Source organism: Cavia porcellus, unplaced genomic scaffold (assembly GCF_034190915.1).
Source record: "Cavia porcellus strain 051 isolate PalLab524CR breed Dunkin Hartley unplaced genomic scaffold, mCavPor4.1 scaffold_8, whole genome shotgun sequence".
NCBI classification, from domain to species: Eukaryota; Metazoa; Chordata; class Mammalia; order Rodentia; family Caviidae; genus Cavia; species Cavia porcellus.
Genome location: NW_026947491.1, coordinates 91,986,332 through 92,012,521, shown reverse-complemented (window position 1 = coordinate 92,012,521; position 26,190 = coordinate 91,986,332). Strand labels below are relative to the sequence as shown.

Here is a 26,190-nt window from a genome sequence, read left to right as displayed (position 1 = left end):
GGCAAATACACCAAAACCCCAGGGGTGAAATAGGGTCCTTGGGGGAGCACAAAGCTGGGGAGCCTCCATAACCCCAGCCCACCCCATGCACAGAAAGCGCCACGCTGGCACCATCCCAGGGCCCCAGCCCTGAGCACTCTCTCCCAGTAGTGAGGGCTGATGAGCATCAGGAGGCCACACCCCCGAGGAGCCCTGTGACCTCAGCTGCAATTCAGACAGCAGCAGCCGAGCGGCTGTGCCAGATGAAGGGACACAGAAGTGGCATCACAGGGACGGACTCGGCAGCACTGCGGGTGTGTGGCTCTCACCCTGCTAGTGTCCTGTGGCCCTGCAGCCCCGAGCAAGCAGCGCTAGTGTCATGAGCACGGTGTGCCAGTGCCGGGGACAGCCAGCTGGGGGTGACAGGGAACCGGGACTTCTCCACAGCTGCAGGACCACCATCGTGCTATGGCGAGCCGGACCGCAGCCACCAGCTCTCCCTCTAATGACACGCTGCTGCCCGGGGACGGAGGGCACCTCGGGAAGCCGCCAGGGAGTCCACTGCTCACCAACCAGGGCTGCTGCCGTCGAAGTCCTGGGAAGAACCGGAAAGCAGAGCTGACATTTCCTGGGCTCCCTGACACTCAGGCACTTTGCATCCCAGGTCAGGAGCATCCGGAGCTCAAGGATGGGGGCAGAAGTCACAGCGCATCCCTGACTAACACACGTGTCTGCCCCTGCTGTGTCCCCAGCCCCGCAAGATCCTCTCACCCCAGCAACCCTCATCTGTCCAGCCACAGCCTCTGTCCGTCCTGCCATGGTGCTCCTCCTCAGCTGCCGGGTCCCAACCATGCCACGCTGGTGAGTGGGCACCTCGGGCAAAGTCCAGGCAGCAGTGTCCCAAGCCCAGGTGAGACACAGGAAAGACCCCAAGGTCGGCTGCTCCAAGCACCCCCTGGGATTCGCTTTGATCCCCAATTTGCCTCCCACAATGGTTAGATGGACCTGGTGCCCACCTGGCCCACACAGTGCCACTCTGAGCACTCTCCCCTGCGCTGACCAGGTTCCTTTCCCACCGAGCCTGAGGAGGTACGGTCTGTGGGTCCCCTGCTCTCCTGGGCCTCGGAGCACTGGACTCTGACACTCTGGATGCCTCGGCTCCCGTGGGCAGCGCTGCCTCCTGACCGCTTTGCCGAGCACCCCGATGCACGGGCCCCTCTCTCTGTCCTGACTGGTCTCTCCAGTCATCACCAGCCCTTAGTTGGCAGGGGCTGTCTCCCGCCTGCTCACACGCTGTTTCACACAGGGCTGACGGCACAAGGGGCGGGACCAACCGTGGCTCCCGCGTGGGTGACCTCCATCCCATGGCACCACCCAGAGGCCCTGGTGCCTTTCTTTTGCCCCACAGCAACTGACAGGTGCTCCAGCGGGTGCTCAGGTGCGCGGCCCACCATCCCCCACCTTCCAGGAAACCGAGCCCTGGGGAGAAGCTGGAGCCCCGGCAGTGAGGCGCTGCCCCAGGAGCCCGGGTGCAGGGCAGGGAGGGGCGAGAGGTTTGCCCACAGCCGCGCTGCGCCTGGGGAGCAGAGGGGCTGTGGTGAGACCAGCGCCACCCACGGGGACTGACACCGGCTTCTGGCTCCCAGCCACCTTCTGCATGGCCGGCAGGAAGCGGGCTCCTTCCTCCTCCCAGTGCCAGCTGTGACGGCCCGGAACCCAGCTCAGCACCGAGGAGCAACCCTGTGCTGTCTGATTTCACCACGGCAACACCTGGCAGGAACTGGAGGTGCCCACCCGGGCCTACCATGCAGGTCTCTGCCCCATCAACTGGCCCAGGCTCTTCCATGAGATTACCTAGCAGGACACAGAGTTCTGTCCTGACCTGGAGGTTACTCCGCTCCCTCAAGATCTGGACACACGTCCACCCTGGCTGTGCTCAGACCCTGGTCCTCACTCCCAGGCAGCCAGGCTTTGGAGTCGAGGGCAAAGCCCGCCCGGGGACATTCCTGAGCATCTTCCCTCTCAGCTCTGACCCCAGGCAGACTGACCAGCTCCCCCACCCTGATGGCAGGAGGCCCTCTGATCCTCCGGGAGCCCTGGTGGTCTCTGGGGGTCTCTGCGAGGCAGCCTTCACAGCAGGTTCTGTTTGCACAGATGTGTTCCGAGCTGCTCCAGTCAGCACCGGCACCAAGGGCAGATCCAAGCCCAGAGCCGAGGTGGACCGTCCTGCAGCTGAAGGCCCTGGCCCCACCCCCACCACAAGGGCAGGGAACCCTCTTCCGCCACAGCTGGGGGGCAGAGTGGTCATTTGGCAGGCCATGCATTGAATCACTGGGCACGCGTCCACATAGCCTCTTCTACCCACTTCCCGGAAATGCAAAGTGGACGCCAAGCCAGGCTCAGGCAGGCAAAGGGGAGGGCAGAGGTCCCGCCTCCCGCCTTCCTCCTGCTTTCCAGGAGGTTGGCTCCTGCGGCCTGGGAGTCCGCAGCTTTGAAGAAACCATTCGGAATTCTCTCTGCTGCAAGTCTCTAAGTGGGGGCTAATCTGCTGGAACTGCTACCCCAAGGCCAGCACCCCATCAGCAAGCACCAAGCTCCGTAAAGGGGACCGGATGCTGCAGACCAGAAATGGATCTAGAGCAGAGCTCTGGGCTGGCGGATGTGTGAGCCGGGAAAGCGGGAGAAGCCTGCAGAGACGGAGGAGGGAGAGACCGAGCCCCAGCCCCTGGACGGAGAAATCAAAGGGCGAAGCACACCCACGGCCAGCGAGGCCCAGCAGGCGCAGCCCCTGCGCCAGCCCTGCAGGGAAACAGTCCACGCTCGGCACTCGCAGCAGGGCAGCTGCGGTCCACAAGCCACCCAGCAGGGCAGCAGAATCTGAGCTCCATCCGATGGGACCCGGGGAGCTCAGTCCCACTGCGCCTTGGGGAGGATGACAGGGGTGCAGGGGCTTGGGAGGTCCCAGGTGCCCGGGTAGAGACGGGACAGCAAGGCGAGTGGGCAGCCTAATAAAGGCGGCCTGACGGACCGTGCCGGAGGCCAGGCCCGAGCATTGTGTTTTCCCTCTTCCCTTCCTGCCCTTTTTTTGGTCTCCATTGGCTTCTGGTCTCTTTGATTCTCACGACAATAAGTCCCCTGGGTGTGTCAAGCGCTCCAACCGTCAGGACAGATCTGTGTCACATGCACTCCAGGACACAGCTCGCCGGGGCTCCCTTCCCGGGTCCCTGAGAGCAGTAAAGATGCTCAGTCTGGCACAGGAGGCACCGAGCTCATGGCCTGGACCCCAAGTGCTGCCCCAGGGCCAGCACAGCTCAGTGCAGCCGGGGACCCGGACTCAGGGTTACCGTATCTCCAGCACCAACCCCACAGGGCCCAGGTCGGGGTACAGCAGAGCCCAGCTCTTGGGGCCTGGTAGCTGGTATGGTCTTCACTCTGCCCGATGCTGCCCCAGACCCAAACACACCCCAGCCCTGGTTTCCACAGAACGCCCTGCCTGTGAGCTGAGGAAGAAGCCTTGTAGAGACTCACTCAGCCAAGAAACCTTTGCTTGCTGGATGTGGTGGCACACGCCTGTCATCCTGGCACTCAGGAGGCTGAGGCAGGAAGAGTTCGAGACCAGCCTGAACTACACAGCAAGACTGTCTCCAAAAACCAAATAAGGAACAAAAAAAGAAGCCCCTGAGTGCTGGCTTTACATGGTCAGATCAATGTAAAGGAAAAAACAAAAAACCACAGTGCCCACCGGCAAAGCAAGTGAACTCCAGTCGGTGAGACCTGAATTCAATGAACCCTGGGAGGAGACAGCAAAGTTTGCTCACTGGACTGCGTGGCAGGGCCTGCAGTGTCCACAGGGGCCACAGTGTTCACAGGGGCCACAGTGTCCACAGGGGCCGCAGTGTCCACAGGGGCCACAGTGGCCACAGGGGCCGCAGTGTCCACAGGGGCCACAGTGGCCACACGGGCAGGGGAGCCCGGGGGGGGGGGGGTGATCACAGGACATTCACTGTGGAATTGTCTCTTCTCACTGCTTGAAAACAACATAAAACAAAAAGAACTCCTCCCCCCTCAACCACCTAAAACTACTGCGTTACAGGCTAAGCAACCCCACCACAAAAACCCAAAGTCTGGAACTTTCTGTGTGCCTGCTGGGACACCACACGGAATATTTCACATCATGCACCTCTGTGTGCAAAATTACTGACAGTACGCATGAAATCACCTTCAGGTCCTGTGAATCAAAAGTGTAAGAAGCAAACGGATTTGAGGTTCAGCCCTGGGCCTCACCCCCGAGAGAGCTCATGATGGATGTGCAAAAAAGTTCCCAGATCTGAAACAATCCCAAATCCGAAACCCTTCCAGTGCCACATGTTTCAAATTAGAGGTACTCAGCCTGTAAAAGTTCCTTTTAAAAATTCACAAGGTGATTTTTTTCTTTTTTGAGACAACAGTCTCACTGTGTAGCCCAGGCTGGCCTTCAACTCAAGGTGATCCTCCTGCCTCAGCCTCCTGAGTGCTGCCTCACAGAAGTGCACCCCAACACCCAGATAAAAAACAGTAATAATGCTCCTGCTGTGGAAGACCAGTAACGTCAGTGGGGAACTCGAAAAGAACCCCACAGCTGTCCAAATGGACTCCTGGAAATCATTAAAAATTGCACAAAGACGCCCTCCGGCCAAGTCAGATAACCCAGCCGGAGATCTGTCAGAACTTGCAGTGCCAAGATGCCTCAGGGACGTCTCCGCTGAGAGGGCTGGGACCAGGGCCAGTGCACACAAGGCCAGGCGTGGGGGCATGGGAGGTGCCCAGAGCTACCCAGGGGCTCTGCAGAAACCCAGGCAATGTCTGAGGAGCAGCCTGCGTGGACACCACCCCTGCAGAACTAGGACGGGAAGCCTCTCTCACAGGCACACGGCGAGGCGTGGAAGAAGTCAGCCACATCGAAGGACCCCGGCCGTGGACGAGGTGCAGTTGGTACGGTGACAAAGCCCAGGCGTGGAAGCCAACAGGCCGAGTCCCAGGCCGCACCTCTCTCTCTTCGCACTGTGAGCCCACATGGCCTGTCTGGGCCCAGTATCCTCTTCTTAGGAGGAGGCCATACCGGGGCCACCCGAAGGGCACCTCTGTCCTGCAAGTGCATTCGAGACCCTGGGCCATCGGGGACGCATCTGGGCTTCAGTGCCTGAGTATCCAGGTGTGACCAACATCCAAGGCGACCCGTGATCCTCAAGGTCCGGTCATGTGGTGAGAACTGAGCTCAGGGTCACCGAGAGGCCCCAAGAGACGAGGATTCCCCTTCCAGAGCTCCCTGCGTCCCTTGGTGCCAGGTGAGGAGATGGCCAGGACCACAAGCACAGTGGGGACCTGCAGGGCCTCCCGTGGCTCCCTCCACCCCTGCTCCTCAGAAAACCATAAAACACCACGACAGGGGCCTGGATTTGGGGCCCAGACGTAACAGATCCCCGTTTCCTGGACTATTTTCTTTTTAATTATACACAGGCATTAGTCTGGAAGATGAGCCCTTCGTGGGGGCTTCATTTTAAGGAACCAAAATAAGACAAACGTTAACAAAGCAAGATTGAGCCCGGAGCCACGGTTTACTGATGGACCAGCAGAGGCCGGAGCCCAGCGGGTCCCCGACCTGCAGTATGGACTGTGCTTCTCCCGTATAATTTGAAACATTTGTTAATAAAATAATCTAACCACAAATATTAGAAGCACACCAGGGAATTGCGGCTGGCGGTCACTTCTGCAGCACCCAAAGCAGATCCCGACTGTCACTGGCCAAATCCAAAAGCAAAAGTAAACATGACAAAGACGCACACCAAGTCAACTTCCCGTTCATCGTGCTGTCACAGGCACGTGCTGTCACGGCATGACACGGCTGGCGGGCTGGGCTGGGGCTGCGGGAACGAGGCCACCAAAGGAAGGATGATCGCTCACCCTGACACACGCATACACACACACACACCAACACACGCCCACACTCAGGTTCACCACAGAAACCAGACCAGGCGTGCAACAGAGGCCAGGACGATGTCCTGTCCTCCTCCTCGGGTTCTTCATGATTCACCAAAGCACCCGGGGAGCAGACAGAGGAGGCTCGCCACGAGGAGGGCGCTGGAGGAAGGAGCCGGTCACCTGCTGCTCCTGCATGTGGGTCAGCGCGGGCCGTGAATGTTAAGCAGCAGGCTGGGGACGCTGCGAGTGCCCTGGCCGCAGACATCTGGTTCAAATCCAGGCGCAGCCGGGCAGCATCAGCTGTGAGATCTGGGCTGAGTTTACCTACCGTCTCCAGGCCTCTGTGCGCTCAGCGGTAAAGCGGGGTAAAAACAGAACCCTTCTCATGGTGCTGTAGTGAGAGTTAGGGTACTCAGCACCCCACAACCGCAGCTTAGATCTTAGGTGTACAACCCGGCACAGTGAACACGCCTAATCCAGCACTCAGGAGGCTGAGGCAGAAAGACTGCCTCAAGTTTGGGGCCAGCCTGGGCTGCAAAGTGAGTTCAAGGTCAGCCTGAGCCATGCAGCGAGATCCTGACTCAAACCTCAAAATAACAACAAAAAAAACTGTCCAAATGATCAAAACTCTGCACTGCATAAATATTTCCAAGACTGAACTCAAAAGCTCACTAAGCCAATCAACCAGCCCCACCCCATCCCACGGTGGGAACTGTAACTTCAGGGTGACTCAAAGGATCAACCCACCTAAGGGCGTCCTGAGGAGTGGGGGCCCAACCCCGGCTTTGGCCACCCTAGATTCTACGACCACGCTTCCTCAGGATCCGTTCCCCACTCGCTGTCACAGCCTAAGGAGCAGGGCCCCCAGATGCCACTCTAAGATGTCATCCAGAGTCCAGAAAGGGGGGGGCGCATTCACAGAGGGGACCCTGTGAGGTCTGGGGAAGTCAGCCCTGGGCTGCGCCCCAGTCCTGCAGACAGGATGAGATGGCTTCCTGATGCAGGTGCAGGACTTTGGAGGGGCTCAGCCCTGCATGCAGTGCTCAGGGAAGGGTTCACAGAGCGCCCCAAAGAACACGTGTGGGACTGGTCATCCCGGTGCTACAACATGGGATACGGGGCCTGCGGACAGGGAGTTGGGCCGTGAGGATGCTGTCCCAGAAGGGACTCCAGCCAGGTTCTGTAGACCCAGCACTTGGGAGGCTGAGGCAGGAAGATCTCTGTGAGTCTGAGGTAAACCTGGCTACAGAGTGAGTTCACGGTCAGCCTGAACCACAGAGCAAGATCCTGTTTGAAACCATCAAAAAGAACAGAAAGAAAAAGGTCAAAGAATGGGCTCGTGCGATTATTCACTAGCTTGGGGCCCCTCCCTGTCTGTCTGATTCTATGTCTGTTTCTGCGTCTCTGTCTCTCTCCTCCAGCTGTGACCCAGCAAGAACCCTCCTCCCGGGCTGGGGGTTTAGCTCAGCGGCATAAGCACCTGCCTGGCAAGTGCGAGGTCATGAGAAAAGCCCTCCCCAGGCCCCCACCAGCTTCTCCACCTCGGTCTCCCCAGCCCCGGACCCCGCAGACAGTCAGTTCCGTGATCATGACCCCGGGCTGCGTGCAGTCCCAGCAGCACCCCGCGGGGTCACCTGCCTCTCAGCCCGAGCAGGGGCCCCGAGGGAGGGAGGTGCGGGCACAGAGGGGCGCAGCCAGGACGCTGTGTCCAGCAAGGGCCCTGCACAGCGCTGCCCTGCCCCGGCTCAGCACCCCGAGGCTCCGGGCCCCCAGCTCAGCAGAGGCTCGGGCATGGCCAGACACCCCTCGCCCTTTCTGTTCCACTTTCTCATCCTGTTTTGCTTAAGAAAAATGACTTGGCAGAGGGCAGGAAACCCTGTGACAGACAAGTGCCAGCGACTTTTTCAGCCTGAAGTTTCCTGAGTTACATCCCGGGCCCGCGGCAGTGCAATCTTAACCTTCAACACCGAGACACCTGTCCACAGCGACACTCACAGCTGGACCTTGACCCACAAGCACAGGCAGTGACACCAAAAGGGAATCCCCGCCGAGCACCGAGGTGTGGGCCTGGCGCCAGCCTCTCGGGAGGCTGAGGCAGGAGGATCGCCTGAGCCAGGGGTTCAGAGCAAACTGGGCAACTCAGCAAGACACCATTGCAAAGGGGCAGCAGTGCACATCAGTAACCCCAGCGGGGCTCCAGACAGCAGAGGAAACCAGAGGTCCGTCGCCCCGGCAGAGCGCCAGCAGCCGATGTCGGAGCTCAGAAGTTGGAGGGCTGAGACTGAGCTAACGGAGTGGGGGTCGGTGTTCTCACACTGCACCCCAGTTTTCTGGGGACAGGTACTTCTGAGAGCTCCCCACGCCCTCCCACGGAGGGCTCCACAACCTGGGCACCTGGGGAATCCGTCAACCTGCACAAAGGAGCTCCCATCACCGGTGTCCAAAGAAACAGGTTCAAGGCCCAACCGAAACAAAGCAGCAGCTGCGCCCCGACTCCCTCCCGGCCTCCTCAACCCTCCCCATGTTTACTTTCGTTTGTCTGTGTTCCCTTACAGACTGAGCTGGCCTTGAACTCCCCACGTAGCCCAGTTTGATACCGCTGTGAGCTTAGTGCCACCTCCAAGGGCAGCCCCAGGTCCTGGGCTCTGGCTCGAACAAGTGCAAGCCTTTTAAAACACCCAGCTGTATTACAAACGTGACCGCACCAGGCCTGGGGGCGCACGTCCGTGATCCAGCACTCGGGAGGCTGAGGCAGAAGGGTCGCTAAGAGGCCAGCCTGGGCCCCAGCTGAGCTCAAGGCCAGCATGGACTGCGCAGCGGAACGCTGTCTCAGAAACCAAGATCTAAAAGCAGACCCCACTCCACAGCTCCCGCCCAGGCAGGCTGAGGTGCTCAGGACCAGGTCAGGGCCCGGGGTCTGGTGACAATGGGGTCCCCACAAGCCGGAGTGGGTCAGGGCAGAGGCGCCCGGGCACGGAGCCCACAGACAGACCCAGGGCCAGACCCAGGCCTCTCGACGCCCAGCAGAGCCCCAGTGCTCCAGCCAGAGCCACACCATGCCCGGTCCAGCCGTTAGCTGCTGCCCCACCAAGGCAAAGGCCCAGCCAAAAGCCCAAGGCTTCGTCACCTCGGGTCCACCCAGGGTCCGTCCGCACGGGGGTCCTCTCTCCGATGCGCTTTTCTTCCCCGCCTGGCTTTTGATTTCCCCTGGGTGGGGCGGCAGCGCCCCCACTCCCCAAGAGAGAACTGACTGGTCAGCCAGAGTGACCACAGCACCACAGCCTGGAACCAACCCAGCGAGGGAGACCCCGAGGGAACACAGCAAACTCACAGCCAGGCCCCGGGCAGAGCGGAGGACGCTGCAGGGCGGGGTAGGGGGACAGGGACAGATGCGGGGGGACGGAGGCAGAGATGGTGAGAGAGACAGAGACAGAGACAGAGACAGAGAGAGACAGAGACAGACAGACAGAGTGACAGAAAGACAGAAACAGAGATAAGAGAGATTGAGAGACAGAGACACACAAGCTAGACAGAGACAGAGATACAGATAAGAGACAGAGACAGACAAAAGCAGAGACAGAGCGAGAGACAGACACTGACCACACCCACCACACCCTCCGTGCCCCCCTTCCAGAGGTCCTGGGCTTCCTCCGAGTGAGATGGGGGACCCGGGCAGCTTTGGCTGAGCTGTCCTGAGCTCTGTTCCTCTCCCCTAGACCGCGGACCTCACCCCCACAGCCCCCAGTTCTGCAGAGAAGGCGCTGAATCCACACTGCGGGGAGCTCCCCCAGAGTCCCCAAAGGGCTGTGAGGTCCTGGGGTGACACCAGGTCTGCACCCCAAAGCCCACTGCAGTCCACATGGATTCCAGGGAGTCCTGTGACCCCAGCTGCATGCCATCCTGACACCCCGTCCTTTGTGCCCCTCACCACCACCATGCAGACACAGGTGTCCAGGTCCCCACCAGGCCGACGTCGCCTGAGCCTCCACCCACGTGGGCACCCTTGATGTGGCCCAGTCAGTGTCCTGCAAGGTCGGCACCGCCAGGAAACCCGCCCTGCAGACGAAGACGTCCAGGTTCTCCCTGACCCCTCAGCACCCTCCGCCTGTCCACATCAGCAGAGAGTGGGTGCCCTGTCACCATCTCGGAGCCACACAGGTAGGTGCTGCTGTGGCTGATGCGTTTGGGAAGTGCCGGGCTCACCAGTCATGTGGTCTGCGAGGACTTATCAGAGCCTTACAATGTGAACATGCTCACAAATCCTCACACTGTCCCCCGATGGCTGTGTGGGTGAACAGTGGGGTGTGCACCACACAGAGAGCGAGTGTCCCCAGGCATCATGGGTGTCACAAAAGCCGCCTTGGGGAGGGACAGGGTCTGGAGGGTGAGAAGCTAGAGGCACAGGGAGCGGAGACAGAGGGGACAGACGGCACCAGAGCCCCACGGTGATCGGGGTCCAGACTCGGGAAGGGCCAGGGTACAGGGCTGGGAGAGGCCGGATCGTTGGCCGTGAGAGAGACACACCGACCTCCAGATGGCAGGGATGTCCTGGGCCGAGCTGTCACCGTGGGCACTGAGGCTCAGTCCCTTCCGAGTGGCTCAGGACTCAGACTCCACACCACACCCGCTACGGCCAACTGGATCCCCGGGGGGACGCTGCGCCCCCCCCAGGACATGGGGCTGGGGCCTGGACACTGGGGCCCAGTAGGGATGCAAGTGCTGGAATTAAACCCTGTGACTGACCATGGTTAAACCCAGGTGTCCCAGTCTGTGTCCAGTCACAGGCGACCACAGCTTGGAGCGGGCAAGGTCCCCAAGAGAATTCAAGGCACACACGTGCGGCACCAGAGGTCGGCTCCGCCTGACCCGGGACAGCAGCCCCGCGGAGCTCAGGACAGAGACCAGGTCTTGAGCCGCCCAGAACCCCTGAACCCGTCCCACCAGAAGGACCCAGCTGAGAGGGGACACAGGCACAGGAAGGCAGGCGGTGGCCACGGCAGGGAGACCGCAGGTGGCACAGCTGGGGACCAGGATGCACCTGGCATTGGGGTCTGCCGGACACCCAGGGCCACCAAGGACACCACCGATGCGGCTCGGGGCAGGAAGAGGTGGACAGAGCAACCCGCCATGAGCTCCTCTGCGGCAGCGGCCGCCTGTGGACAGGAAAGCAGAGAACAATCCCAGGCCTTCAGAAAGGACCTCGGCCACCGTCTCAGCACCAGGAAAGAGCGCTCTGTTCTGCCCGGAGGAGACACGTCTGTCCTAGGAGCCGAGGGCCGTTCCGGAAACTCGGCCCTTCTCAGCCGGCCTTCTCTGGTTCTGATGATGTCACCCAGTGAAGTGGCAGAGAAGCCGTGACTGGACCCCAGAGAGGACAGCTGGAACGGACAGTGAAGGTGACCAGCCACCAGATTTCATGTCTATGACACCATGTTTCAGGGGCTTAAAAAAACTCTGAGCCTTCCTGGGCTTGGTGGCTCAAACCTGTAAGCCTAGCTTCTGGGAGGCTGAGGCAGGAGGAGCCCAAACCTGAGTCTAGCCTGGGCAATTAGGCAAGAGCCTGTCCCGAAGTCAAAAGCACAGGGCCGAAGCTCAGTGCAAAGGCCTAGTTCTGATTCACTCAGTTACAGACTGCTCACTCCCTGGTTGTTTTTGCCTCTGCTATTTAGAAGCCCAGGCCATCATGGTACCTCCCAGAGGGAGACCCCAAATCTCCAGGACCACGCCGTGTGGTTTCTGTCGGCATCATACCCCCACCTGGGACCTTCCATGGTCACTAGGTGACCCCAGACACACCAAAGAGATTTATTCACACATTTATTCGTTCAACAAACATCTATTTTAATTTACTGTATGCCAAGCACTGTTCCAGAGCTGGGGATAGGACAGTAAACAAAACATCAAAATCCCTGCCCTCCTGGAGTTCACATACTGTGTGACAAACTACCAAGACTGCTCAAAAGGACACGCTTCCTTTTTCGTGAGGTTGCTGAGATGCTGGGATGCAGGCTAGACAGACACTGGCAGTCATCTTGCCACCATGAAGAAAGAGGTAAGGGATGCAGTTTGAAACATCAGCCTCCAGAGGCCTCAGGCCCTGTCAGGTTGATCTACTTCAGTTTCCTTCCACTGGGCGTCATTTCCGGTGTTAAAGAGCCCCTCACCACCCAGCAACCTCCTAGAACAGAAAACCGGGCGCATGCCCCCACCACCACCACACACTAGGAACAGAACCATGCACCGGGTCCCCTAAACGCCCGGAGACGCCCAGGCCCCAGCCACCCCCAGGCTGCGGACGCTGCCTGCCACCCCGATCCCAAGGGCCGTGTCCACACGCACGGCTCGCGGGGCTCCCCGGGTCCCCAGGATTCAGACCTGGGCTGGCCCCAGACCAGCAGCCGGTGCCCGGCCGCCAGGACAGCGGCTGGCAGAGAGGAGGAGGCCGACTGACCACATCCGACCCAGCAGGAAACCTCGCCGCCCCACGGCAGCTATTTTAGACCCGGCGGTGCCGCTGCAGTGCGGGCTGCTGGGAAGTCAGGCCAGGCCGGACGGGGACAGAGGACGGGCAGGGCGGGGCGGCGTCCACTCCAGACCCGGACACGGGACAGGGCCATCCTGGAGGGGGCGGGGCGCCGCCCAGACACAGGAAGGCTGGCTCTCACCACTGTGCATCTGGGGTGCTGCCGGAGGGCCCTGAGGCTCCCGGACACCCGGGGAGAAGATCCAGGTCCACAGATGGCCATGGGGGCTCTTTGGGAAAGGGAAGCATTGTTAACTGTGAGAGAGAAGGATCCAAGCAACACGGTGGGGCCTCGCTGGGCACAGGAGGAGGGGGCACCCGGGGCCCTCATCTGGGAGTGTGTGTGTGTGTGTGTGTGTGTGTGTCTGTGTGTCTGTGTGTGTGTGTATGTGTGCACATGAACACCGTGACTGGCTGGGTTTTGTTCCCCCCGCCCTCTGGGGTTTCCACACCCTGCTGGGGGGCTGCCCGCTCCCCTCACCCGCCTACGGAGGCACCTGACTCAGCCTCCTGGAGCTGGGTGGCATCACCCTCCTGGGGTGTCCTGGCTGCGGGCTGCGGGGACACACACCTCCCCCACCCTGTCACAGCACAGCCCGGGAGGTAAAGGTCAGGTCCTAGGTGTCACTGGTCCTCACTCTGTCCCGAGCCCCACTCCTGCCTCTCATGCCCTTGGGCCACTGAGGTGGGGACTGAGCACAGCACCCATGGGCTCAGGAGTCCCGGGTCAACTCCGGGCCAAGGCCATCCCTGACTCCAACCCAAGGAGGACCCACGTCACTGCACCGTGAGGCCACAGGTGAACAACTCTGGGGCTACAGGCAAACTGAGGGCCCCCTCAGCTGTCCAGCCGGCTCCCCACCCCCGTCTCGTGCATGCAACTCTCGGAACAGGGGCTCGGCAGGTGCAAGGGGCCACAGGCAGGCCTGCAGGAGCCCGAGGTCCCCTGTGGGCCCGAAGCAAATGGAGACCGCCATGCCAGGCAGGCACTGGGGCACCGTGCATCTAGGTGGGACAGACACCGGGACACTTTCACCCACGCTGGCTGCGGTGGGAAAGCTCAGTGTGGCTCCAGCTTCCGGGAGTCTTCCCAAAGTCACACAGCCCTTCCCGACTCTTCATGCAAGAGAAACTGCGATCCCAGGGCTTGGGAGGCTGAGGCAGGAGGATCTCCGTGATCAGAAGGTCAGCCCGGCTGCACAAGGAGTCCCTGCCTCAAAAAAAAAACTGCAACAGAAGAGGGTAACTGCCTGGAAATGCGTCCACACGATGCAAGACGCATTTTCAAAGAAACTGAATCACCGGGAAAAGCCACGATTCAGAATGAAGGGCAAAGGCAAGACACACGCTGGTTGCTGTACGGTGACTGCGTCTTTGCAAACAAATCGATATGCACAGGCATACAGAAAAACACCGGAAAGGGGCAACAGGAAGCCGGGAGCCAGGTCAGCGGCAGAGGAGAGCGGGCGCCCCGAGCTGCTTGGTAAAGGTCAGGCGCCGCTGGGAAGAGGCTGGGCTTAGGCTTGTGCTGTCTCCCAGGGAAACCACACTCCAAAACAGGAAGCAGCCACCGTGATGGGGTGGGGGTCATGGGTCGCCTGTCCCCCCAGGAAGTTTCCCCTGACCTTGAATGACCTGCTTTGTGGCCAGCATGGGCTGCCAGGGGGACCCTGGCAGGGATGAGAAGCAGGACGAGAACCCCCGCTCCCTGACAATGCCCCCCACCTCCCCCTCCCCAGAGTGCATCTTCCTGCCTCAGCTTCCTAACCAAGCAAACGCCAGGACAGGGAGGCCTAAAGTATGGGTCAATCACTGCGGCTGTCCGGTGACCACCTCCTCCAGTCACTTCTGCGCGGGACTCTGCCGTCACAGCAGCTGCTCAGCTCTCTCAGGGGCTCCCCAGAACAAATCCCGCCGGTGTCAGGTCTTCCCCACCCTCACCCCGAAATCCTCCCGGGACCACGAACTTCTTTGGCTGGAGTGCCCCCAGAGACCTGCCAGCCGCCCTCAGGGCACCCCGCCCTCCATCATCCCCTTACCCAAAGAGCCAACCTGGGGGCCTTCCCTAGGGCCCAGGGACCCAGGCATGGTGACACCGAGTGCCCCGTACTTGGTCCGTTCACTAGTACCCACCGGAACAGCCTCAAATTCACTCTCAGAGAACGCACTTAAACCCGCTGCCTTTCCTGCAGGAGAGCCCTCAGTGAAGCTTAAATGTCAACATCTGAAGATCGGGACCCTGAGCCTTCCATGGCTCCCCAGTGCTCAGACTAAACTTTGAACAGGAAAGCCCTCCATGCCCTTGGGGTCCCCGGCCCCCAGCACTGCAGACAGTGGACAGTTACAACCCTGACAGGGTGACAGGCCAAGAGCAGGGCTGGGTCTCCCCGATGGTGACAGCGGCGGCTGGAGGCCAGGCTTCAGGAGAACAGGAAGGGTTCACCCGCACCCCTCCCAGGGAGGAGGGCAGAGGTGCGTAATCTAAGCAGGCACCAAGCACCCAGGGGTGGGGGCCAAACCTCCCTGCTCAGCCCCTCGGGGCAGCCCTGTGCCCCTGCTAGGCACCTGCCTCCCCAGTGCATTACCCAAGCCACTACACACGTCACAACCTCACTGGTTTACGCCGGCTTGGCCCACCTTGTGACCTGCCATGGGACCCACGACCTCACTGATCAGCTGAATTCTGCGCGGCCACGAGCTCTCTGCCCCTGGCTCTGCTCCACAAACACCCCGGAAAGCGGGGTCAGCCGGCGGACCACACTCTCTCCGGGACCCTCTGTCCCTCTGGGACAGACACCAGAGGCTGCACGGTGACGCTCGCCCTGAGTACTGGTCACAGTAATCACCGGCCGCTTCCCCAGCTACCCGAGCTCCCGGGGAGCCAGGCCTCAGTTTCCCCCCAGCCCTGTTTGCCTGGCAGTGGGAGAATCAAACGCGGGGACCCCTTTCCCACACACAGCAGGTGCCTGGGAGGCAACACCAGCGCTGGGCCCAGGGGTCCCCCAGATGTCGCTCTGGGTCCCCTGTAGGGAAAGAAAGTAAAATCAGTGCCATGAAGCAGCCCTGAAACTAATCCCGACCGACCGGGGAGCCCAGGAGGGCTGCGGGCGGGAAGCGACCCTGCGAGGAAGCCGAGCTGCGGCCCCAGGGAGCACGCAGCCCAGTGCATGACCTTGGCTCAGGCTGAAGGTCAGGGGTCCAGGCCGGAACCAACCCCTTTCCCTGTTTTTTTTTTTTTACGTTCCCTTTAGGCTCAGCCCAAACAGGGTTACAGAGTGAATTTATTTTTTCCTTCCTTCCTCCCCCCCCCCCTTTGCAATCCTAAGGAATTGAGCCCAGGCCTCACATGAGACTCCGGGCTGCACACCCAGCCTTCTCTTCAATTTATGCTGAGACTCAGCCCGGCTAAGTCAGCCATTGGCTGCCTCCGAGTCCCGATCCTCCCGCCTCAGCCTCCTCCCGGAGGAGCTCGGAGCACAGCCAAGCTCCGCAAGCTCATGGACCCGCCACCGAGCAACGGGGTAGACCGAGCTCCACACAAGACCTGCTAAGTCCTCCCACACTGACAGGTCCCCAGGAGGACAGGGACAGGGCCAGCCAGCTCTGCCCGTTGTCCCTAGCACAGGGTTCCACAGGAGGCCGCCCAGCCCTGCAGAGATCAGGCTGGGGCGCCCAGACAGTAGTCTTGGGGTCTGCGAGTCTCACAGTGTGGACACAGGCAAGGTGGCCCCACCAGTGCCCCGGCCAGGTGGAGTCCAGTGTGAGGTGCTCTTGCAGACGGTGGGATGGTCTGTTCCCCGGTGAGAAGCCAGCTGCAGACTCCACACCCTGTAAAGCCAGCGCCCTGGAGGCTGAGGCAGGAGGATGCGATCTGAGCTCAGCCTACACGGCTGAGTGATGCTGTCTCTGTAAGGGCTGAGGGTGCAGCTCGGTGTGAAGGCCCCGTACAACCTCGAGAAGGAAACAGCGTCCCTGGATGAGGACCCGGCACGGTGGCCAGGCGGCTACTCGTGCAAACCATGTAGACACCACTTCCCCATGCCCCGGGTTTCCACGCCAACTCTGGCTCCCCGCCCCCGGCCCTCGGCTGCCTATGCCCAGCAGAGGCAGAGCTGCTGCCTCCCCAGCGGGTCTCTGGGTGTCCCTCGCCCTCTGTCCTCTGCCCATCGGTCACCACGCTGGCATGACAACACTCAGGCACCCGTCCACATCACAGGGAAGGAGCCCAGCGCCGTGAGGTCCTGCTCGGGAGGCTCCAGTGCTCGAGCTGACCACTGGACAGAGCAGCAGCTCTGGATTCCACCAGCACTGCTAGACCACCGCAGGCATGAGGAATGGCCCCAACAGGGGCCCGGACGCCAGCCACAGGGCCGCAGGGTTATCCTGTGGCTACCAGCTCCCTCCTCCCATGACCTCCCCTCCTCCCTGCCCAGGCTGGCGTGGACTTGCAATCCTCCTGCCTCAGCCTCCCAGAATGCCGAGACTGCCTGCCAGGCTTGTCTCTGTGCTTATGAAGCAGTGACCACAACAGTGCCCAGTGTCTGACGCAGTCAAGGCCAGCAGCACACCTCACAAATGACACAGGCCGGTGTCCCATGTCCCCACCCCACGGCTGTGCCCAGGAGCCGCAGGCTGCTGTTGGGTCTGTCCCTGGGTCTCCAGCACTGACAGCAGCTTCGAGAGCTGGCCACGACCGCCTCCGTGTCCTGGGCTTCTTCCCTCAAAGTTGGAGAAAACGGGGCTGGGGATTTAGCTCAGTGGCATAAGCACCTGCCTTGCAAGCAGGCAGTCGTGAGTTCGATCCCTGGTACCGATAAAAAGGAAAAAGACAAAAAAAAAAAGCTTGGAGAAAACCACTCAGGCCACAGAGTGGACGCCTGCTCACCCGGGGGCTCCTGTCCTCCGCCCCAGCCTCCACCCTTCCCTGCCACTTATCTAAAGCCACCCCCAGCGCCAGGTTAATCTGTCCCCTGCCCAGCAGTGACACACAGGTCCAGGCATCGCTGAGACACCAAGACAGGTCTAGACCTGTGCTCCAAAGTCCAGGGACGCTGGGCCTGCAAGGGGTCTGGGAGGAACGAAATGTAACTTATGTGAGGAATGCAGCCTGGCGAGGTGGTGCACACCTGTGATTCCAGGCGTGGGGAGGCTGAGGCAGGAGAGTCACTTTGAGCTTGAGGCCAGCGAAGGCTGTGCAGTAACTTCAAGGCCAGCCTGAAAAAGCCAAAAAAGGCCGGGATGTAGCTCAGTGGTGTTAAGCACCTGCCTGGCAAGCACGCGGTCGTGAGTTCGATCCCCAATACCACAGAGAGAGAGAGAGAGAGAGAGGAAGAAAGAAATCATGAACACCCCACCTAACCTGCCACCCAAGGTTGTGAGGCCATGCACAAGGGGGTCCTAAGGGGAGTAGAGGTTACAGCTATGCTTCACCCCAATCCTCCAGATGGTGCGGAGCCCTGGACGCAGATGGCAGGCCTGAGGGCAAGAGGGACGGGACAGGAAGGGATGCAGCGGTCTCCTGGGAACACCAGGACTCTGGATCACGATGCAGGGCACCGTGATGACGGCCTCCCAGTGGACCAGGCGTCAAGCACCAGAACCACCCCAGGCATGTTGTCTGGAGGGTCGGGCCCGGGATACCGGCCACTCAGGTGATGGGTGACGGAGTGGCAGGATGGCAGTTGGTGGACGCTGAGGGACTCAGGGCTGGGGCCAGTCGGGCCAGAGCCCCTCCTCCTCCTCCTCCTTCCAGCACGCTCTGCAGGCCCAGGAGTTTGAAATTGAAAGCACCCTTTCTGAGCCAGTGGGCATGGAGCCTGGGTGCAGAAAGCTTTCGGGGTGCAGGGGCGCCTCCTGCCAGCAGCTGCTCTGCTGCTGGAGCTCAGGGTGGGCAGCGGGGTCCCCTCAGCTCTCGGGGGCCTCCTCCTCTGGCTTCATCACAGGTTTATCACTTCTGTTTTCTTGTTTTCATTCTGAGTTTGCTCTTTTTAATACTGGGCACTGAAGTCAGGGCCTTCACTGAGCTACACCCCAGGTCTTTTATTTTTTATTTTGAGACAAGGTCTCGCTAAATCACCAAGTGATCGAGATGGGGCTTAGACTTTGGAGCCTCCCGCCTCAGCCTCCCAGCACGCTGCAATTACAGACGTGCACTACCGTGCCGGGCTCCTTGGACACGGTATTTCCAGACGCGGTCTGGAGGCAGTAGCAGCCCCTCGGAGCTGGCGCCACTCCCGGAGCCGGGGCCTGGGCCTGCAGACCCCACCACCTGGCCAACCCCCGGCAGGGAGTTCCTGCCTACTTAGCTACAGAGCTGGCCTCGGGGTTCAGCACTGAGCCCCTGCACACAGGGACAGAGACGCTCACTTAGGAGAGGTCGGGTCACACTGGAGGCTTTCTGGCTGTCACAGTCCAACAGTCTGGCCCGAGGGGAGGGCTGCACAGGGGCCTCGGTGGCCAGGCTCTCTGGGAACGGCCCAGCTCAGCCCCGCCAAACACAAAGGGGGAGAAGGACCAGTGAAGAACCCTCCGTCCATTTCCCCTGGGGCCTCCAGGCCGACGCCCCAAGCTCAGGACCTCCTTTCTTCCCCTTCCCATGCGGACCCGAAGTTCACGTGAAGAGACGCTGACCACGCCCTGGGAGGCTCTGAGGACAGGGCAGGCTGCATGGGACAGCAGGGTGGCCCGCACGCCGGGACAGGCCCCAGGATGCAGGTGACACAGCAGGACTTCAAGGTCCCCAGCAGAGCTTTTCCCCGACCCCGACTCGTCCTGGGTTCCGAGGTGCACAGTTTACAAAGAGCCCACTCACAGCTTAGCAGAGGTGGCCCCGACAGCATCACCGGACAGGCACACTGCTGTTTTATTTACGTCGCTCTGAGAGAGAAAAGGGCTGCTCCTTAAAGGTCTGCAGGCTGTGACGACGCTGTGGGTCCAGCCCTGGTGCCACAAGTCACACTGATCATCGGGACAGCTCGTGGTGGACCCAGACTGAGATCCGGGCCTCCGACTCCCAAATCATGGATCCACTTCATCTGTATATTTTTATCACTCGTCTGCATAAATCCAGAGCAGTGTATGGATGTTTTCATTCCACAGATTGTACCTTGAGGTTAGTTAAAATCATTCTCAACCAGGCACACTTGTGATCCCGGCCACTTGGGAGGCTGAGGCGGGACAATTGCAAGTCTGAGCCCCACCCGGGCTCCCTGGGGACTCAGCAAGACCCAGACTGGAAATATGACATGAAAAAGCAAACAGGCCTGGGAGGGAGCTCCCTGCGGAGGCCCTGAGTTCCCGTCCTGTCCTCCTGGGAGGGAGCTCCCTGCGGAGGCCCTGAGTTCCTGTCCTGTCCTCCTGGGAGGGAGCTCCCTGCAGAGAGCCGCTCGGCCCAGGAGGCCTGAGTTCCCGTCCTGTCCTGGGAAAGAAAATCCGTCCTCAAGTCTGCTTCAAAACTGAAAGTGGAAGAGGAGTTTGGAGCTGGGGTCTGAATTGACGCGCTGACCACAGGGTGCGGTCAGGGACCTAAGATAAGCAGGACAGTGGGAGCCAGAGCCCCCACTGCCAGCCCTGCTCCTCCACCTCCAGCCCTGTCCGCTGCTCCCCGCTTCCCCCATGGTGGGTCAGGCCGAGGCTGAGGCTGAGGCTGAGGCTGAGGCTGAGGCCGCTCCTCCCTCCCTCTGACCTCCCATCAGGAATCGGCTCCCGGGATGCACCAAGGCCAACCACAGCTCTGTCCTCTCAGTAACCCTGCGGCCCCTGTCCCAGCGTCCCGACACTCCCCCCCTCACCCCCGTTCCCTGAGCACCTCTGATGGGCCCCATGGAGCAGCGACCTCAGCACCTCTGGGCCCCCCCTACTCAAACCCAAGTGCCCCAAGAGCAGGCGGATGTACTGAGTCCCCCAAGGTCCCCAATGGCGCTGGGGAAGGGATAGAAGGGAAGCTCTGGTCTTCAGTTTCAATGACACTGGATCTGAGAAACACCAGCTTGTAATGGGCTTGTTCTGGGGTCCCCCAGGGACTCCTGCCCACCCTCGGATTTCTTATACAAAGATGAGGCGCCAGCTGGGCGTGGTGGCCCACGCTTGTCATCCCAGCACTCAGGAGGCTGAGGCAGGAGAAGACTGTCATGAGTTCAAGACCATCCTGAACTACTTAGCAAGACTCTGTCTCAAAAAAACCAAAACAAAACCCTAAGCTGGGTGCCAAGAGTCAAGAACATGAAAAATAAATCTAACAAAAGAACAGGAGCAGCAGAGCGACTGGGCTCTTCTGAGTGCTGCCCCAGCTGCGGTCCGACAGCCAGGTCTCTCCGGGCGCCTCCGTCACCACCAGAGGCGCTCTGTCCCTGGGGGTGTCAGGAAGGGAAAGGGCGGAGTCTGCGCTGTGAACCCTCGATTTCCTGTTTTTAAAGGCTGGGCTGATAAAGGCCACAAGCGAAGTGATTTTAGGAGCTGCGGTGTTCGCTGCGGCTCGGGTCCCTTGCCCCCACCTCCCTTTCCAGGGTGCCTGATCACCTCTTCAGCTCAGAGGCAAGGAGGGGTCCCCGCTGGCCTGCGGGGGGCTCTAAGGCCCGGGGCGCTGCCTGCGGGAGTCTGCTCCTCCCTGCAGCACCAAGGTGCCCTGCAGGGGAAACACTGACGCCCTCAGTGATGGCCCTGGTCCGGATCCTGATGGGTCTCATATCCGGCAGACACAACCCGGAAACACGGCCCCAAGTAGAGCAGAACTGCAGGCCATCCTGCACACAGCACAAAGATCCCCTAACGTAAAATCACACGTGCAACAACAAAAAGAAAAAAGAAAGATACTGAACTGGCATTTTGTAAAGAGGTAAGCCAGTGCAGACACACACAGGTCTATACATTTAAAAGGTTGTGATTCTGTAATCCCAGCCCGTAATCCCAGCCCGCCGGAGGCTGAGGCAGGAGGACCCTCTCATGCTTTGAGGCCAGACTGGCTTACAAAGCCAGTTCAAGGTCAGCCTGAGCTATACAATGAGACCCGGCCTCAAAGACAGTCAATCAGCCAATCAATGGCTACATTCTAACCCTTTAGTCACCATAATGACACGTTTGTCTAAAATATATTTCACTGAACATTTTGCACAGTGTGTTTTTCTCTTTGCACAGTATTTCTAATGTATCTTCAGCTGGTTTCCGTCTCGCCAGCCCCGCCAGCCCGGGAAGCAGCCCCTGGGGCGCGCACGCAGGGCTCTGCCCCACCTCTGTTCTGACCCGGACCTTCGACACCAGGCGGGTTTCCCAAGTGAGGCCGCGGTCTGCGCGCTAAGCTGTCCGGGGTTCTGCAGTGTTTCGGGTTCAGGCACTGCGACGCCCCACCTATAAAAACACGACACAACAGAGGAAAAGTGCCAGTGGCTTGGGCGACAGCAGAGATGACTATTTCTCTTCTGTACATCTCAAAGTCCCTAAAATGAGGGCATACTGTGTCTGTGATTAGCTTAACGACAAGGCGCGACCCAGGAAGGCAGCAGACAGGCTGCAGTCTCTCAGGCCTTCCTGCTGAGTGAAGGCCAAAGGACGCAGTGCAAAAGAGCCACAGGAGGGGGACAGGGCTTCTTCTGGGAGACTCTGCTTCTCCAAACAAGATTTCAAACAAAAGCCACAGGCAGGTGCAGAGCCCTCTCCTCCCACTCCGCACAGACGCAGCCCGGGGCCTCTCATCCCAGCTCCATCAAAGCCGCCGCCGAGAGCGGCACAGGCAGGTATGTGACAGAGGGGATGAATGTTCACAGGACGCCTTCGCACAGGGACTCAGACTCGCACGGAAGCCACAGGTATGCAGCCCAACCTCCCGTCGGGAGCCGCACAGGCCTGCAGGTGTGTGCTTCGGGGGACTGTGTGGGGCCACAGCGGCCGGAGGCCAGGTTTCCTTGAATCCGGGACACCTGGCCACTCCGCCTGTGGGCCAGTGAAAGCTCCTGTCTGGTCCACGTCTCTGGGGACCTCAGGGTCCAGGAAGGCCGGAAGCGTCCCTGCCACCATGGCCACGGATACAGCCACGCATGCTGGGCCAAGCCTGCAGCCACCGTCCTGACCCCTGGGAACTGGCTGACTTCTGGTGTTAGCAACCTCATGCCTGCAGCCAGGCGTGGGTCAGAGAGCACCTACTACAAGTCGGGGTGTGCACACCATCTGCATGCCAGAGGGGCTGAAAGCCCGGTATGTGCCCCCAAAAATATTTCCAGGGAAGACTATCAACCCAGAGGACCAGACTTGTAAAGAAAACTGCCTAACGGACAGGCTGGCAGTTACCAAACCCTCAGTGGCATAATAGACGGCCCATTACCCAAGTTCACAAATTACCCAAGCCCACAAGTCCGCAAGACAATGGCCCCAGATAGAATCAGAGGGAAGAGCAGCAGCCCCGGCCAGCCGTCTTCTCTGGTCCTGTCCCTCCTCAGCCTCACCAGCAGCAGATAAAGCCCGGGCCATTTCTTTGGCAATGTTTCTCCCTATCCCACAGACAGGGATCCGGGACTCAGGCCAGAGGGCTCCAAATTTTAGCAACACAATCTGAGTCCCACTGCAGTCTCTCCTGCCTCCCCAGGTCAGTCTGGACAGAGCGCAGCGCCAGGCTTAGGGATCAGCTCTCTTTACCATAAGGGTCACAGCAATACTGCTGCAAAAACTTCTAAAGAAATTCATGCATCATGGGACACACTCTACTTCCAGCCCTCCAGGAGGCTGAGGCAGGAAGATGCAAGTTTAAGGCCAGCCCGAGCAGCAGCTGAGGTACTCAGCAAGACCCTTTCTCAAAACAGAAAACAAAACAAGTGGGAGGAGGGGGTTGCGGATGTAACTTGGTGCAAAGACCCCGAGATCAAATCCCAAGTATTGAAGGAAGCAAGAAACAGAGAACTCTTAAAAACAGAAAAATTACTTAAGATCAGCTGTCAGCCACGAACATGAGCAACCAAAAAGAAAATGTTTAACATGGACTTCAAAGCACATATTATGCCCAGGTGAACACAAACAACGACCGCATAGTTTGTGGAACCATGTGCAATTTTAAATAAGAAAGACCTTCCCACTGAACTCTCTACAACTCTACATTCAATGGAATATTTTGAAAACAGGCTTTGCTATGCACTGAGGAAAAAAACCATCAGAAAATCATCCTTCAGAAGTGTGAATACTAAGCAATTCCTGCTGAGGGCAATACTAAATTTCTTGGGAAGGAACTGGATCAGAAAAAGAAGGGAAGGGAAGGGAAGTAGGAGAGATCTAACCGGTTCCAAAGGGCCAGACTGAAAGACCAACAAGAAAGCCACTCCAGGGAAATCTCCTGAGGACAGCTGGAAATTCCAGCCCAGCGCCAACTGCAGTGGCAAGTCCTCTGCACCGTGCCTGGGGCTGCAGTTACCTCTCGCCCTCTCACAGGCCCACCAGGGGAAATGCAGGGGACCCGTCTCAGGCACAGCAGAGCTAAAGGTATTCCTGCTGCGTGCAGATGCTCGCTCCTGTTCCAGGCATTTCTGCAGCTACCTGGCAGGCTCTGTCCCAGCCAAACCTGAATAGGTCTGGACACATCTCCAGCGCCTGAGCAACTCACCAGGCTCTTTGTCTCAGCCACTTGAGCCTCATTCTGTGTGCACACCACCCTGTCCTCCAGAGAGGCTGGCCTGGTCTCCGGCCACCCCAGGGACCTGGCTCTCTGAGATGCCTGTCTGTCTGGTCCTGCCTGCGGCAACCACCGCACGGCTGCGGAAAGGCAGGCGAGGTCCATTTTTAAATTCCCTTAGAAGTTTCACAACCACAGGTTTGGGTGAGGAGACAACACCGCTGTAGTTTGCTGACATGAAACTAAAAATACCCAGCTGCGAACAAAAAGCCATCTTTTACAGGGCTGGCTGGGAAGCCGCGAGGTTCCATGTGGTCATACAGACCGTAGCCTGGCAGCGTGGCCGCCTGCCGGGCTCCAGGCCCAGCAGGGCAGAGGGGCCCTTGTGTCTCCCGCTGTCAAGGAATCTAGCAGCCGCGGCCCTGCCTGTTGGATGCGGTGGGGAGCCGTCCTCCTGCCATCCCTCCAGACTCAGGCTGGAGCTCCGGGCCGCGTCTGCTGGAGCGTTAGGTACACAAGGAAAGAAGGGGCAGCGGAATGGAAAACACCACATCCCTGGAAGGAAGCGTTTCCACCTCCCTCCTCCTTGCAATTAGAAAAGCAAATTATTGCTGCGAGAAAGGGAACTCTGGGGCGTCAGAAATGGATTTCACTGCCAACGTGGCCCGGGGGAGGTCTGCTGCGAGGAAGGGAGGGGGAGCCAGGGACCCCGGGCCGTTTCAGGGCCGGGTCTACCTGCGGGGTAGGGCGCTCCTGGACGCCCCTGGCTCCCAAATCCCAAACTTTCCTTCTGCCCTTCGTCCCTCTCCTCAACCGGATTTCAGATACAGGACTCTGTCTAAGCCAGCGGGGATCCGGGTCGGAGCCAGGGGGTTCATTCCCACGTGGCTGGGGGAGGGGGGTGCTCAGAGCCCAGGAAGAGAGGATGCAACCTGCCGGTCAGCCTGGAGCTGGCCAAACTTTCCTCCCATCCTGCGGTGGTCCGGGTGCAACCGAGTCTCCGGCTCGGGATCTGGGGTGCAGAGGGGTGACCGGCCCCCGCCCCCCGGGAACCCAGCCGCAGGGTCACCTCGGGGAGGACCCTGGGCTGCTATGTGAAGGCCCGGGGTCGGGGGCGGGAGGGCCGGGACCCCGTCCCCACCTGCTCTGCGCGACACGTGGGCGCTCGGCGTCGCGCGTCGCGGCCCGGCGCTTCCCACCCGCAGGGGTCGGACTTCCCTGCTCCTCAGACGCACAAGCTCCACGTCTCCCTGCCACCTCGCACCCGGGCAAGGGACACAAAGAAAAAGAGAAAGAAAGAAAAAGGAGGTGGAAGAAAATAAAGCCCTAGCACCTCGGCCCCTCCGGGTCCCCTCCGCAGCCCGGCGCAGGAGGACGAGCAGGGCGCGCGCCCCCATCCCCGCCCGCGCCCCCACCCCGACCCCAACCGCGGCCCAGGGGGGACCCGGAGCGCCCGGGGAGGCGGAGGCGGAGAGGCCAGGCTGAAGAGGCCGAGGCAGGCGGAGCGCGCGCGCGAGGAGACGCAAACATCCAACAAAACCAGGCGAACGCGCCCCCTACCTGGGTGCAACATACTTTGGAAATAGAAGATGACCAGGATGAAGGAGCCCAAGCAAGTGGCCAGCACCATCCGGCAGATCCTGCTCATCCTCATCACTTCCAGCAGCGCCGGCTTCATGGCTTTGTCCCGGCCGCGCGGGGACCCGGCGTCCGGAGCGCGCGAGGCGCAGCGGCGGGGACCCCACGCGCGGACGCGGCGAGCCCGGGGCAGATCGGGGGCCTCGCGGCGGCTGCGGCGCCCCGGCCGGGGGTGCGGGGACCCGGGCGCCCGGCCTGTCCTCCGGGCCGGCGGCGGGAGCGCGGGGACGGCGGAGAAGCCGCGGCGCTGCCGCTGAGCTGTGGTGCGGCCCCTCGCAGGCTCCGAGGCGGCTTCATCGCGCTCGCCCTTTATAGCGGGCCGGGCGCCACCACCCGCGCCCGCGGCCGGGGGCGAGGGCGGGGCCGAGCCGCTCCCCCCTCCGCCCGCACTTGGTCGCGCCCGGCGGCTGCAGGAGTCCGGGGCGCGCGCCCGCTCCCGCTGGGTCCCAAAGCCCTCGGCCGGCCGCGGTGGGCGGGGCGCGCGTCGGCGTTGCCATGGCAAACG

At 60.5% G+C, this 26,190-nt stretch overlaps 1 protein-coding gene across 2 annotated transcripts in view; it reads right to left on the bottom strand.

Moving 5' to 3' along the window:
• Chst11 (carbohydrate sulfotransferase 11) overlaps positions 1 to 25,975 on the bottom strand; it is a 138,413-nt gene extending 112,438 nt beyond the window's left edge. Inside the window, exon 1 of one of the 2 annotated variants that reach the window (XM_063255479.1) lies at positions 25,608 to 25,975. In XM_063255479.1, the coding sequence (XP_063111549.1) occupies positions 25,608 to 25,725 (118 nt within the window). In that variant the 5' untranslated portion in view covers positions 25,726 to 25,975. The remainder of the gene's footprint in view (positions 1 to 25,607) is intronic. The other variant, XM_063255480.1, reaches the window with a different exon arrangement.
• Positions 25,976 to 26,190: the final 215 nt, after the last annotated feature.